Genomic DNA, 15,844 nt, shown 5'->3' on the forward strand with positions numbered 1-15,844 from the left:
TTTTTGGGTTGTTTGGAAATGATTCTTCAGGACTAACAGCACACATTAAATGCAATAATATTTGCTAATGCACAGCTCACTGCTGCTGGATATCAGTGTTTTCTTAATAAATTTCTTAATAAATTTATTTATTTTTTGGCTGCATTGGGTCTTCGTTGCTGCGCACAGGGTTTCTCTAGTTGCGGCGAGCTGGGGCTATTCTTCGTTGCACAGGCTTCTCATTGCGGTGGCTTCTTTTGTTGCGGAGCACGGGCTCTAGGCGCACGGGTTTCAGTAGTTGTGGTGCACAGGCTGTAGGGCACAGGCTCAGTAGTTGTGGCACGTGGGCTCGGTAGTTGTGGCTCACGGGCTCTAGAGCTCAGGCTCAGTAGTTGTGGCACACGGGCTCAGTTGCTCCGCGGCATGTGGAATCTTCCCGGACCAGGGCTCAAACCCGTGTCCCCTGCACTGGCAGGTGGATTCTTACCCACTGCGCCACCAGGGAAGCCCCTGGATATCAGTTCTTGAGTGCAGAGTTCCCTCGTATATTTTTAAATCTTCAAATAACCAGTCATCAAAATAAGAATAGTCTTTTTAAGTTTCATAACTTTAATAACGTTATGTACTTTGGAAAGTCTAACATGGGAGTTAGTCTGATGATGGACAGATTTTCTGGTTCCAAAGGAGAGAGAAGCAGGCCCTTCCTCTGAAGCCATTTGACTCAGAGGCAGAGATGCGGGGTTTAGGTTAAAGCACAAGCGAGCTATAATGCCTGTTCTCTACAGCAGGTAAAGAAGGAAGGGGAGGAAAGGACAAAACTCCTTACCAATCCTTAGCAAAAACCTGGCAGGTTACCAGGTTTGCTCATGGTGGCTGGGGGGGGTGGTTGGTGGGGTATGGACATTCCCCGTTGACCGCTGGTCCTTGGAAAGCAGGCACCTCCCCCTCCAGCCAGAGGAGGGACAGTGCTTCTGCCGGGGGACACCTGGAGAGTCAGCCTGGCTGCGGTGGAGAGGGGCTCTCAGAGGGCCATTGGAGCCTCGATGACCAGACAAGCTGCCCTCGGCGAGCCAGGTCATGTGGAAATTGACTGCAGGGCCTCCCGGGCCGAAGTAACTCCCCGGTACCTGGGAACCTGTGCTGTATCCAAGCACACAGTTGGACTGTAAGGATAGCATTATTAAATTCAAGTTGTTGCCTCAGTCAGGTTACATTGCGAGCTTTATACCTGAGGCTGGGACGACTGTATATAGTTTATCTACCAACTGGGACATTTTTGAGAATGAAAGGGGGCCTGGGACAGTAGGTGTGAATCAGGAGTGTCCTGGGGAAACCTGGACCTGTGGTCAGCCCGGTGAAGTGTTGGAAGCTTTAACCACTTTGTGGACAGTCTGACCAAAAATGACTCAGTACAACGTGGCCTTTGTGTGGAAGGGCCTAGACCTTCCAGAGGAGAAGGCGTGACCCAGGGGCCTTTCTTAAGATTCCTGTTCACAGTACAGAGAGCTTTCCAACTTGGAGGCTTTAGAGCTGTTTTCCATACACCTTTAAATATAAGGCAAGATCTATTTTTTATCCCCAAATTATCCCACCTTATACTTGAGCCCTTATAAAGTCATTTTCCTCGGAGAGCTGCCCTCGTGATTACTTGAGCAACAAAATTTTGTTCGCTATAAACACATTAGCCTAAAGGGACCTCAATCAGTTATAACTGTGGGTGCTGATAGAGGTTAAATTTGTTTTAAAATATTTTAAATAAAATGATTTCAAAAAGGAAGCAAAGAAATTGAGCTCACATTTAGTAATAATTCCTCAGGATTTGACACGATAATTGCAAGTCTTAGGTGTGGTTATAAACTTTAAAATGTCCTAGAAATGCCCTGGAAAACTGGGTTAGACATTGCTTTTCAGAAAGTAATGTCAAAGCAGCATATGGAGTTTGAATACAATTGCTTTGTAAAATAAGCGTAAAACTATTAGATAAATTTTTAATAAGATGTTATTCAAAATGTTTGCATAAATAATCAAATGTCAGTGGACTCTTTCATCTACATTCATAATGGCTTCCATATACAAATTGGCCAAAAACCCCTTTTTTGGATTTTTTTTTCCCCCATTCACGGAGCTTTATGAGGAATCCCTGGTATATGAGGGGTGATTGTAATGATAGAGATGTTGTGGTAACAGCTGGGAAAAGGACATTCACCTTCAAACTGCAAGGAATCCAGGCTGGGGGTGAAAATTGGATTCCTTCAAGAAATGATTGGATTTTGACTTACAGGTTCCAGATGGCTGACTAGATATACAGGTTTCCCTGCAGGCTCCTCAGGGCTCTGTGATGGCTGAGAGATTATTGCTAAAAGGCAGAAAGCAGATGGGATCTGGCTTATGGCCTTAACAAGGGAGGGAGCCACACTCAGGGGTATATCGTGCAGGGACTGGGAAAAAGGGGGCAGGTGGTCTGCCTTGTGCCCAACCTGAGAATCGTCAGGTGAGGCAGGCTCTGGGAATCAGGCGTGGATCTGGAATTAAAGGCCTATATGACACCTCAAGAATGGATTCTTGTAGAGGTAAAGCAAGGCAGTTATAGTATTTAAAAAACAGCTAGGGAAAGCTGGGACTTCTAGTGTGAATGCTGGCAGCCCAAGAATTAAGCCTTCCTCCTCTAGCATTTGAAGACTGGTTTTCAGTCTTGACAGCAGCTCCCTACTCACTCAGCCTAAAGTGATTCCTCTGTCAGCAGGCCCCACCCAGGACTCCCTTTCAGCATTCCTGATGGGGTGAGACCAAGCCAAAGATGGACCTTTTTAGGCAACAGCAAAACAAGAGAACCAAGGATTATCAGGCATATGATGAGAGCTAGCAGCATGAAAGGGAATGGTTGAAGTAAACCAGAGGAAAAATCGGAAGAAACAGAAAATCCGGGAACAGAAGGAGAACAAAGGAAAAACAAAACCAAAAAACCTTGTGGGTAAAATGCTTAGAATATGAGAATATGTGAATCCACAAAATCAGAATAAGGTGCAGTGTTATGTGAAAGGCGCCATCCAAACACAGAGCTTTTGGAGCTTACAAATATAATTGCTGAAACTTAAATTTCATTCGAAATACTAGAAAATTAAGTCAAGTCTCTGGAACCAGAGAGAGGGAAGGAAAAAGTGAGAAGATTAATCCAGGAGGCCCCACTAGCTAACAGACTAGCTAACAGAGATTCCAGAAAGAACAGAAGATGGAACGAGTAAAATGACCGATGCGCCCTAAGAGTTTCCTGGAAGTCGATGTCCTAAGTCTCTAGATTGAAAGAGGCCACGCAGTGCACAGTGAGCGAGAAAAGGCTCACGCACAGGTACTGTCGTGCTGTTCAGAACGCCTGGGTTAACGCGCAGAGCCTAAAAGTCACCTTTAAAGAAACGAAAATAGGACTTAACGTCAGAATTTTCATTGGCAGCACTGGACACTGGAATAAATTAGAGCAGTTCTGAAGAAAGTGTTTTCCAACCTAGATGCTACACCCAAACTATCAGTCAAGAGTGAGAGCAGAATGACATTTTTGTATATGCAGGGACTCAGTTTACCTATCATGTACTGTTCTTTAGGATGACATTTAAGAAAACCAAATAAGAAGAAAACATGAGGTCCTAGGTCAAAGGAGACCAATCCAGGAGGGGGCAGTAAAGGGAAGTGCTAGGATGACCACGTACAGCAGTCCCAGATGACCCTGACTCTGTACAGCAGACCTAGAAGAACAGTCAGTCTGTGTGGTACTAGGAGGTCCAAGGGCTCTGAGGAGGACATCTGAGCAAAGAAGAGATCCTGATTTCATACTAGGTACAATTGGGAGCTTAGAAACAATTGGGGCTGGAATAAAAGCAAACAACGTAAGCGAGAAAAAATGGTAATGAGAAACGCCAAGAAAAGCTGAAGTCACGGTCCAAATGTGACGTACACCAAACAATTGATAGAATGGAAGGAAAGCAAGTCTGTTTGACCTTGATGCTAGGAACAGTATCCTTGGAGGACAAGAGCTTCTGATACTGGTCCCAGATAGAGGATAATTTCAATGCTGTTTGGTTCAGCACTGAATAATGTTTACCTGGTTGTACAAAAGAACAGGTGACTAAAATGTGGTTACAAGACAAATTGTAAATGGTAATAGCTCTGGTAATAGTGTAAAAGTATAGTCAATGGATGGTAGGACTTGGAGGCACCAAGAGGAAAGTTGGGGAGACAGAGTGCTGATAGCATCATCTCTCCAGCTGGGGAATGGAGAGGTTTTGTCAGAAATTGATGAAGAGAAAGTAGAAATTTAAATATATTACTTAAAACTTAAAGCGTAGCAAATAGAAGAACTAAAGTAATACAGTTATTAAACATAGGAGGGAAAGTAGCAAGTAGTTTAAGCTCTCCCCTTTTCATGTTGTGGTGTCAACAGTTAATTGCCTAAAGCTGGCAAGTCAAGAAATAAATGTATTAGCATAATATCAATATCTAGCATTCTAGAGAAGTAAATCCAGAATTTAAAAGGAGTTCTGCCCAGAGAGTGGGACACGGGATGAGTGTAGAATCTGTTGCTTTCCACTGTAAGTTGTTTTTGATTTCTTGCCATCCGTATTTATTACTGTTAAAGACTGAGCTCAAAGATGGATTAAATGTAGAGGTGACACAGTTGAATTATTAATGCCATCTTCTAATTAACGTTTAATTTGGACAAACTAGGAAGGCTGTTTTAAATTAAGCAATAATAGTGTCCTTGTTCTAATGAAGCAATATTTCACATTTCCTGGGACAAAGTTGCATAGCTAGAGGCAGAATCTTTAATCCTTGAGGAAATGAATTATTGCCAAAAACAATGAAGCAAAGCTGCTACTGTCCTTAGAGTTTTAAAAGTACCCCAGTGTTTAGAACTTTTGGTTGATGTAGTTATGCAAAAGTATACTGGCTCTGCTTGGGGGAGAACTTGACTATAGAAAATAGGAGTATGGCTTGCTTGAAGTCTGAAATAACCTTGTGGTTAATAGCATGATAAGAGTCCTGCATCTTTGTGCCAAGAATTTTGATCTGGACTCCAAAGGCCTGAATTTATATCATGTCCTCAGTCACTGCCACACTTGTGCAATTTGCCTTTTACATTGTATTCTACTATTTCAAATTTCATTTCTCATCTTTAAAGATGATGTGGTTTTACACATTTTGAGTTTTGTATTTTAAAGGTAAGTTTCTAATATGTTGGAATCCCAAGGCAGTGTTTATGTCAGTACAGCTTGAAACAGTGGAGGTGATTGTCCAATGGCCCTGTGGAAAGCAATTTGGGAAGTAATTTTTCCTGTTCCTTTTGGTGTCTAAAACGATCTTAGTTCAAATCCAGATTCTTGCCCTTCCTTGATTACAGTTTTTCTTTTGACCTGATATATGGGAATAGGTTTCTAAGACCCTGTTCTGTTCATTTCCACCACTTCCCTTCAAAAGCCGTAACTTCATGTTCCTTGGTCCCTGTCACTCTGAATGTGAGGTGTGACTGTAGCTCTGAACTCCTCCAGTGGTACTGGGTGGGTCAGTAAAAAGCAGCAGCTGCTTAAAAGAAAATGAACAGCCTGGCAGATGCTTCCCTGGGCCCTAGGAGCTGCTGTGGGCATCCATCCCTGCAGTGCCCAGAGCTCCTGGCGCTCACATTAAACCCAGCCTCAAAGGGAAAAAAGTGGGATTTGAGCAGAAACTGGATGTTGGTGTGGCCTGAGTCTTCCCCCCAGATGCAGACTGTCCCCCCTAGAGCTGCACTCGCTGTGCTCTCCCAGGAGCTGGCTGGGTTCTGAATGGCTTAGGCCAGTGCCCAGGTCCTAAAGGACTTAATGAGGAAGTAGATGGGTTGCACCGGGGATGGTGTCATCGACTGGTTACAGCTCTATTTTCAGTTCTTTATCCTTGCCAGACATAGCCTCAGCTAATGGGCTGTGACCTCCTGTGATTAAGGCTGGTTCTAAGCAGAAATCAGAGTTTGCTTATTTCCTGAACAAGAGACGGTGACTTTCCCTTGAGGATTAAGACACCTGCCAGTTGTTGACTTTGGTTGGGGGTACCGTGTTCCTCCATCAAGGTGCTTCCTCACCTTTTCTATGACTGATTTTTGTCTGACTTATAGCTCTACCTGCCTTCCCCATCACTGTCTTCCTGTAAGTGTGGTCCCAGGGAATGGGGTGCGGCTAGAGCAGGGGCAACCCCCACTGATGGGTGTCTGGTCTTCCCCCTCTGGCTGCCTGTGGCCTGAGGCCCCAGAGCACCCCGCCTCCTCCGTCTGAGCTAGGACAGATTCCGAAGCGGGGCTCATTGTGCCAACTGTCCAGGGACCTGGGAGGAAGGATAGTGCTGGGAACACAAGGCAGCTAACATTATTCTCCAGAGGTACATTTCTCTTATTTTGTCAAGTTCCCTTTTCCTATGTGTTGTCCCCTCTCCCCCCCACCCCCCAATCTTCCAGCTGCTTCCATCCTTCTCTGGTCAGCTTTCAGATGCAGTAGCCACCCCAAAGAATGCGGGGGAACTTCTGCAAGAGCTTGGCATTCGTAGCATCCGGGAAATTTTGTCGCTACAGCCCTATAACTAGCCAGCCAACTGGAGTGAGAGGGTTCCTGCGTGGTAGAGGCCCGCCCTTTGAGGGCGTGGGAAGCAGTGGAATCTGCAGGTACCGAAGAGGGAGAAGCCCTCCCACGCAGCCAGGGGAAAAGAGGCTGGAGGGAGCCGCTTGCTCTGAAGGACTGTCCATGTAAATGGAACAATCTCCGCAGCTTTTTCAACAACAGGAAACCCGGAAGCACCTGTCCCCTGCTGGGGACAAACGGTCAGCGGAAGCCAAGGGCTCTGAGGCGCTGCGCAGGTGCGCATCTGTGGCCTTTTGCACCGGAACGCGGAGCTCCGCAGATCAGGCTGCCCATCCCCAATCCCGTCTTGTTGCATCGCCAGATTCCTACTCTTCCATTTCCTCCGGCCCCTTCCCTCTCAGCCTGTGCACATGCTGTGCCCCTCACTGGGCCACCTCCAGCTCCTGTCATCTCTAGGTGACACACGCTCCAGGGCAGGTTTAGCGCCCTCTGGACCGGCGTGGCACTCTGCCCCGGCCTCCCATTGCTTCTACCTCCCTGTGGTTTAAAGACCCGATTATGGATCTGGCTCTCACAGGGCCAGGGTTTGGCAGGGAGGGGGACAATTCTTACTCACCCTAGGAGGCTCTTGAATGTTTGTGGAATGAATAAGTGAACAAATGAGCGAGGACGGTCAACGGGAAATAACAAGCCCCAGTACCTGCCTATGGTAGCTTGCGAGGCTCCTTGGGCGGGGATGAGGAGAGGAAGTGGTCAGAGAAGGCACACTGTAATAACCTTGGAACTCCTGGCCTGCTCTGCTCTTTATAGCCTTGCCTGTTGGAGTCGTTACCTTTACAGGAAATCTCCTCGTGACCTTCACCCCACCCAGCTGCAATAACGCTTCGCCTCCGCCTTCCCTCACCCTTTCTGAATTAATCTTAGTAAATGGAACAGTTCTTGTTTCAATGTTTCATTTGTGTAGGTTTTGCCCTTTCATTTAAATTGTAAACACCTTAAAATCCTGGGTTTTATTTTCCTAGGAGCTAGCAATTTAGAGGAATGGAGAAAACATTACTCCAAGGTAGTTTTTTTTCCTGGCTCCCAACTAGCTGTGAGGTCTTAGGGACAGGGTACTTACCCTCCTCCCCAAAGCCCCTGTTTCCTCGTCTGTGAAGTTAGAGGGCTGGATGCATTTTCCGGCACTTCCAGTGCCCACATCCTGTGATTTTGTGCTTCTGACCCCTAGCACTTTGCTTATCCCTTGAAGTACTTAGACAGGGTTCCATCTCCACCCCTGCTGCTTGTTCACTCACAGTGTAGCCTAGTTCACCTCTCAGCTCTTTGTCAGTGCTCCTGGGATCAAGAATGACATTAGCGGAATAGGTGTGGGACAGCCCTTGGCCTTGCCTCTGCACAGAAGTTCCAGGCACCAAGGACCCCAGCTTGGTCCTGCAGTTCCGTACTTTGGTGTGTTTTGTTTCATCCCTTAAATGTTGGACGAATTGGAGGTGGAGGCTGATGGTGCTTCCACCCAAGGGTCTGGGAGGAAGGATGGTGCAAGGGATGCATGTTCCCACACAAGCCAGCCATCGTTCTGTAAGACCCGCCTCACTGGTTCTCCCTGGGCAGAGTCTGGCTCCCGTCTCTGTTTTCTGAGTGCATTTTCTTTGCATTGTACCCACTGCGTTGCATTGGTTTAAAAAAAAAAAAAATTTAAATCCTTTATTGGGATCACAGCAAAGACAAAAGTGGTAAGGACTGTCGTGTGTGTGGGGTTGTTTATTTGTCTCTTTGTTCTTTTGTTTTTGGTATCTGAGATTTGTGAATTTCTTGAAGGCCAGGAGTGGCTTTTCTGTTTTGGGAGTTGGTTGTTGGTTCACATTCGTGTTCCCAGCCCTTTTCCCCAACTCCAGCCTGGTTTCCCTTTCAGCTCTGTTTCTCTGTCCAGTCAGGTGTATGTTCTTTCTCTTTGTTTCTTCTCCTCTTGTCAGTCAGCCAGACCTCAAAGATTGTAAAACTGATGGTGAGTAAAGGGCATTAATTAAGAAGAACAGAGCAGAAAGGTAGTGGGTCTCCAAAGATCCCTCTGGCTGGGAAACAGATTTTCAGGATTGTGGGTTTGGCTTAGGACCCCCTCTTACTGGAGATGGCAAGAACCCTGAGGTGGGAGGGGAGAGGGACTATTAGGATGCCTAGTACGTAAGTGGTATCCCTGAATCCTTGGTGGGGATTAATTGGACGATAAAGGAGGAGCTTGTGGAGATGACCAAGATGCCAGGAAGTAAGAATTGATGCAGAAAGAGGCCGCAAAAGAGTAATTCAGTTGAGTTGTATCTTGGGCACAGGTTTGGTTCCAAATCTGTGTTGTTAAAAGGTAAACTGAGGCATATTAAAAACTAGACGAGTTTGAGCAGAAATCAGTGCGAACCTGGCAGCGTCGAGCGGAAGTGGTTAGCGGGGCTTCACCGACAGGAGCAGGGAAAGCCACAGGGAAAGTAAGGAAGCAAAGCAAGGAAATGATTTGATGGGACGGACACAGTTTGTGATCGGTTGCCCTTAGGGTTTGGTTTTGCAACAGTGAGGCGTTTACAGGCTGAGATTTTGGTTCGCTTCCGTAGGCTGCCGAGGGTTAGAGCCACCTCAGTCTGATGGCCTCCCGGTTTAATTAATGACAGTGTAAAAACTGGAAATCTGGGGGACATTCAAAATTACCTTTGAAAACCACCCCCAGGAAGGCACAGTGTTGGAAATGGATGTATCATCGCTTGTTGAGTTTAATGGGACCATTTTTCTTCTCCAGTGTGGGAGTGTTTGTTGTGTCTGGGTTCCTTATAATGTCCTTGGCATAGGTGCAGGGGGCAAGCTCTGTGCAAAGCGTAGCTTCTGAAACACCAGAATCGTGCTCCACAGAGAGCTGCTGATTCGATGAGAGACGCGCGTATCCTTCACCTTGTTTCAACAACCCTTCTTCTTGTGCTTGACTTGCATCGTTTTGTGTGTGTGTGTGTGTGTGTCACAGGGCTCTGCTTTTGTTCTCCCTCACCACCTAAACTGGCAGAGAATTAGGGGACTCCTTGATAAAGAATAACCCCAGTATCTCCTGGTTCTGACTGATTGAAACGTTACATGCGTATTCAACTCAAATCTGCAAATTCTCTGCTTCGTCAACAGGTTGCTCGTGGGGGCCCCACGGGCAGTGGCCCTTCCGCTGCAGAAGGCCAACAGAACAGGAGGCTTGTACAGCTGCGACATCACCTCCCGGGGGCCGTGCCCACGGATTGAATTTGATAACGACGGTGAGTTCTTCTGCACTCGCTCAGGGTTCCCTTGACCAACTTGCCTTGTGTCCCACTTGCCCTTTCCAGGCGGAAGGAAAGGGGGGGGACAAGCATTTATTCCTGGAGAGAGGGCCTCTGTTAATTGCATCAGCCTCGTCTGTTTCTTGCTTGCCCTGAGCACATTTACGTTTTAAGTCACTGGGCTGCAGCGTAGTTCCTGCCCGCCCCCGCTACCCAACTCTTGCTTTCTAAACTGATAAGGTGTATCGATGTCGCCACCTAGTGATGTGTTGAGGTTCTACGGGAGAGAAACTGTATTCACAGCCGCGAAGAAAATTGAATGTGTATTTTGTACTGAGCCGCCAAAAGTTCTCATTTGCTGTTAAAATATTTGGGAGAAAGACTGTTTAAACATCAGATCTCTCTAAAATGAAAGCTGGCCAACATGGATAAATTTTGCGCTACTATCTCAGTTAGAGGCTTGTTTTGCACAGACTCTGTGTGGTAGGCAGAGCAATTAGGGCCCTGAGAAGCTGCACCCAAACCTAGTTTGACATTCTTGGTCTAAGCAGACTTTCAGATTCATGTTTATGTTCTTCTCTTGCTTTTTCATCTTTTTAGCAACAGCATTTGTTTTTCGGTTTTTTTTTTTTACTGATTAGAAAATAATACATGTTAATTGTGGGAAACTTGTAAATGACTTTGAACTGTAAGGAAAAAACCCAGACCCACTGATAATGTATGCATAATTGCTCTTTACTTAACATTTTGGCATTTTTTCCTTCTGTCTACCTAAAGTTGTTAAGTTTCATAGTTGGTTTGTTTTTTTTTTTTTCGGTACGTGGGCCTCTCACTGTTGTGGCCTCTCCCGCTGCGGAGCACAGGCTCCGGACGCGCAGGCCCAGCGGCCATGGCTCACGAGCCCAGCCACTCCGCGGCATGTGGGATCCTCCCAGACCGGGGCACGAACCCGCGTCCCCTGCACCGGCAGGCGGACTCTCAACCGCTGCGCCACCAGGGAAGCCCCAGGTTTCATAGTTTTGTAATGATTCAAGATTGGAAATCATGCCTGCCTTCTCATTGGGGAAGGCAAAAATTTGGATGTAGGGTCAAACAGTAGGCTTAGATTGATACTGAAATGAGCACATCGTGAGATTTATGGTTTCCCTCTCTCTCCCCTTTTTGGAAGAAGGAGGTAAAAATAAATATATCACTTTCCTTTTCTGCACTGATAGGAAGATATAAAGTGAGTCTGAGGCCTTGTCTTCCCATCTGCAGTAAAGAAGAGTTCATGCTATTATGTAACAAATTTGGGAGTATGTAGAGAAGTACCCACTTTTTGTTAGTTTGGATGGTAGTTTCTGTACTCGGGACCCTGGATGTCAGAGAAAGTGAAGGGCTACCAGGTAAAGGTATGTATTTTATATAAAGAATTTGATGAATCATTCATACCAATAATCACTCACCCGTTTTCTTAAGATGAGAAGTAATTTTTCTGGATTGAGTAACTAAATTTACTAAGTGTTTAGACTTGGAGTCAAGGCAATTTAGAAGCTGTTTCTTATATTTTTGTTCATTTATTGGTTCATTTCCTGTTGCAATGGCTTTGAAGTCCTAACTGTGTGTGTGTAAGCTGTGCTGCTTTCTCCACAGCTGACCCTTCATCGGAAAGCAAGGAAGATCAGTGGATGGGGGTCACCGTCCAGAGCCAAGGTCCAGGGGGCAAAGTTGTGGTAAGTGTAGAGAAGTGTGTCCATTCCACAGTGTCTGAGTGCCTGTTGTGTGCCACTGCTGGGCTTACACTATTGAACAAAACAGGTAGAGCTTCTGCCTGCATAGAGTATACATTCTAGAAAACTGACTGCTTTAAAGCAGGAATTGATGTCAAGAAAAAATGAAAGCATTATTTTTCCTGTGATTTCTGATCTATTTTGAAATAGCTCTACGATCTGCTTTTCTTTAGAACTTTCAGATTCAAAGAACTTATTTAAAAACCTTTACCAATGTCCCTAAAACTCTAGGTGGTCTCAAAACAAGAAGCAAAGCAAAACTAGACATGCTTCACTTTGTTATACAGCAGAAACTAACACAACATTGCAAAGCAATTATACTCCAATAAAGATGTTAAAAACAAACAAAAAAACTAGGCGTGCTTTTTGTCTCAGGAACTATGTAGCTATTATAGATGAGTTATAAAAAAAATATATGGGAATGGTCATGGAAAGTAAGGATCAGATAATTTTAAACTCTTTTATTATATATTCCGAGCTTCTTCAAATAGAAGTGGAAACGAAGAAAAAAGGGTCTGTTAGATGGAGTGTGCGAGGTGGCCTTGGAGGTGCCAGGCTGGATTATGATGATCTTTCTGTCTCTTTCAAAATCTGGTTGCTGTAACAAATTTATGTAGAATTTTGAGAAAAGTGAGAATTTTACCAAACACTGAATTTTTATATCTAAGGGGATGCATTATGGGAAATTGACTTGGACATTGTAAAGTGTTTTCAGCCTGTTATATGGAGGGTGGCCATGAATACCCTGTAAAATTAGAGATGATTTCATCTCTCCCAGCAGTGTAATTGTCTCTGCCTTTTAAAATAAACTTAATCTCGAGAGTTCAGAGGATAAGTTAGTTAGTATTGATTATAAGGAAATAGTATAGGTAAAAGGAAAATGTCTTTGTTTTAGCAGTGTTAGCCTGATCCCTGTGAAAATATGTCCATGATTTCTCTCCTCTGGAATATGAGTACTTGTCTTCACAAACATACTGATGTGAAGGTTTATATAGCCACTAAAAACCAATTAAACTGAGAAGATGAAATGGGGTGTTTCCCACTGTTTATGTGAGAAGTAAATTTATAAATAAATTTGCCTGTGGATTACAGATTGGCATTCAGTATTTGGACTGGAGCAGTATTCTCAGGCTGAGGGCAAGACAGAAGCCCTGTGCTAGATAACGGTCTCCTTGCAACTGTGGGGAGGAAGATTTGCTGCTTTTCAGATCCAATCTCAGGAGGAGGCCACATTTAACATCCCGCTTAGAATTAACCTCTTGATTATTGACAACTTCATCAATTTGTAATGAAAAACGTAGGGTTTGCCGACGTGTATGGGCTACTTTATTCCATCTGTTTGCAGACATGTGCTCATCGATATGAAAAAAGGCAGCATGTTAATACAAAACAGGAATCCCGAGACATTTTTGGAAGGTGTTACGTCCTGAGTCAGAATCTCAGGATTGAAGATGATATGGATGGAGGAGACTGGAGTTTTTGCGATGGCCGATTAAGAGGTCATGAAAAATTTGGTTCTTGCCAACAAGGTGTAGCAGCCACTTTTACTAAAGACTTTCATTACATTGCGTTTGGAGCCCCAGGCACTTACAACTGGAAAGGTATGACGTGTGTGTTTATAGAAATAGAGATTAGAATGATTACATAATTGCTATTATATGCACCATGATTTAGTACATTTTAAATGAAAACAAAATGTGTTATAAGGCACTTTTATGTTGTAGAAGTAGGGTAGGATAGCAAAATATCTAAATTCTGATTTTTAAAAACAAATAATGTTCAAAATGTATGTTTTAAGAGATTTTTTCCCCCTCTGCCAGCAGTTTACATTAATATAAGTAATTAACTTTCTTCTGTAAGAATATAATTAACATTAGTTTTTGCTGTTTTGTATTTGCCTGTTTCATGAAGCTGAAAGTCTTAATTTTAAGGTAGGGATCTGAAAACTGAAAATAATTGAGTGGTGTCTGTACAAATAACATTGTATTAATACAGACTTTTTTTTTTTTTGCGGTACGTGGGCCTCTCACTGTTGTGGCCCCTCCTGCCGCAGAGCACAGGCTCCGGACGCGCAGGCTCAACGGCCACGGCTCACGGGCCCAGCCGCTCCGAGGCATGTGGGATCTTCCCGGACCGGGGCACGAACCCGTGTCCCCTGCATCTGCAGGCGGACTCTCAACCACTGCGCCACCAGGGACGCCCTAGACATTTTTTCATTATGTATTATCTTAAAAGGCTGTGTTTTGCTAATAAAGCAGTATAGTTAGAAGCATAGATGTCAAATTAGGGAATTTTGAGATGATTTTGGATAACTTCTGGATTGTTTAATGGTATTGTTTAAATAATTTCGTGATATAGGTAAAAGGAGACACCGGGAGGGAGGGAGGGAGGGAGAAGAATGGCCTGCATTTTTTGCCTGGATGAACATGGTCAGTGCTCCTGTAGTAAAAGTTCAACTTCTCTGAAGAAATTAAGCAGGTGTAGAAAAACCACTGTGTTATAAAGGACAATTAACCTTACTGTAATCCGTAGTGAAGACAAGTGCATCTGAATTGGAAATAAGACTTTTTTTTGAGAAATTTATTAAAATAAATCCTGTGTTATAACATTTTCACTAGTCAGGAAAAACTTAGGAAAATTTTCCCTTTTTCCATTCAGAAATTTCCTATTAGAAATGAGCCTTGAGAACACCTTGCTCGATAGCAACCTTTGGGAGGGATTTCCTTTGGCCTCCCCGGCCCCAACCAAAACTTCCACGTAACAGCATTTGTCAGGTTATCTTGACCTAATCGAAATAACACATGAATTTAGAAACTGTTTTATTTTAGCAAGAATAGAGGCCATACATAGTAAAACAAAACAATAAAAACATCCATCAATTATGTGTGGTTTAATTTATGGGAAACATGTTTTATCTGCTTTATAAATTCTGACTTAAAATGTTACCATTTATAGTGGACTATGTGAGATCTTCTCTTTTCAATTATTAGCTGTGAAAATTTTTTAAAGCTTTTAAATCTTTGGTTAAAGTGATTGGAAGAAAAGATCAAACTACTAATCTTACTTTCACAGTATAGTAAAAAGATAAATTGATTTAGGATTATAGAAAATGTAAAATATATCAGGTTCATATAATTTAAAAGTTTTTTGTAGGTTTAGTTAACTAAGTAAACATTCCATTTTCCATCTAGTGTCATGGCATTATAAAGATAATTCATGAAAATGCATGGGCATTTTTTTTTTATTACTAGAACAAATTTGTTTGATGTAAAAATCTACACGAACATGATTTTTTAACTTTAATAACCTCAAAAGTCATCTTTCTTCTCCTTTTCTTCCTTCAGACTTTTCTTTCTGTGCTTAATGATAACACGAGGAATGTTTATTAGGAACCATCTAGTTTATTTTGTTTCATCTTCATTTTTTTTTTAACCATTTCATTCTTTTAGGGATTGTTCGCGTAGAGCAAAAGAATAACACTTTTTTTGACATGAACATCTTTGAAGATGGGCCTTATGAAGTTGGTGGAGAGACTGACCATGATGAAAGTCTAGTTCCTGTTCCTGCTAACAGTTATTTAGGTAGGAACGAGAGTAGACGGCATGCCTGTCTCTTCAGATGCCTCTGTGTGACACCGCTGTCACAGGACCCTGGACTGCTAGGCTGAGAAGAGGCCAGGTTGGAGCCAGGGGACTGTGGCTGCATTTACTGGAATTTAAGCCTTGGTGATCCCAAGGTAACCTGACTGAAGCTTGGGATCCTTCCCGTCTCACCTGAGCTTGCTCAAAGCAGGAGGAAACCTGCTACTGTCTCCTAAAATCTCTGTCCTCCTGTGTGGAGGTCTGTTTCCTGAGCTAGTGTCAGCCTCTGTAACCTGAGGCAGGCTGTTCATGCATGGATGTTAGCAGGCGGCTGAAATGCCTTCCCTCTCCCTTCAGTGCCTCTTTTTGGAGAGAGACTCTTTAAGAGCTGCATTTATGAAGTTACTCTTAAGTGGCAGGTCAAGACCTCCAGGTCCGTCCTCTGTGATTGCTGTTCTCCACGGGTTGGCCTTGCTCCTGGATTGGGGCCCTCTTGTCACAAAGCCCCTGGCGGGTGGCACGGGGGCTTTACAGCTGAGCCTGAGCAGGAGTGCTAAGGCAGCTCTTGAGGACACCCGGATTGTGTCTAAGTGCCAATTCCTTAACTCCTAAGGCTTGTTTGCATTACTAATGGGTGTCCT

At 44.0% G+C, this 15,844-nt stretch overlaps 1 protein-coding gene across 1 annotated transcript in view; it reads left to right on the plus strand.

Annotated features, from left to right (window-relative positions):
• ITGA6 (integrin subunit alpha 6) overlaps nt 1–15,844 on the plus strand; it is a 75,553-nt gene that overhangs the window by 26,519 nt on the left and 33,190 nt on the right. The window contains exons 2-5 of the mRNA XM_082841147.1: nt 9,726–9,850; nt 11,486–11,565; nt 12,968–13,223; nt 15,072–15,203. Coding sequence (XP_082697273.1) covers nt 9,726–9,850; nt 11,486–11,565; nt 12,968–13,223; nt 15,072–15,203 — 593 coding nt within the window. The remainder of the gene's footprint in view (nt 1–9,725; nt 9,851–11,485; nt 11,566–12,967; nt 13,224–15,071; nt 15,204–15,844) is intronic.

Source organism: Leucopleurus acutus (genome assembly GCF_964270905.1).
Source record: "Leucopleurus acutus genome assembly, chromosome: 6".
NCBI classification, from domain to species: Eukaryota; Metazoa; Chordata; class Mammalia; order Artiodactyla; family Delphinidae; genus Leucopleurus; species Leucopleurus acutus.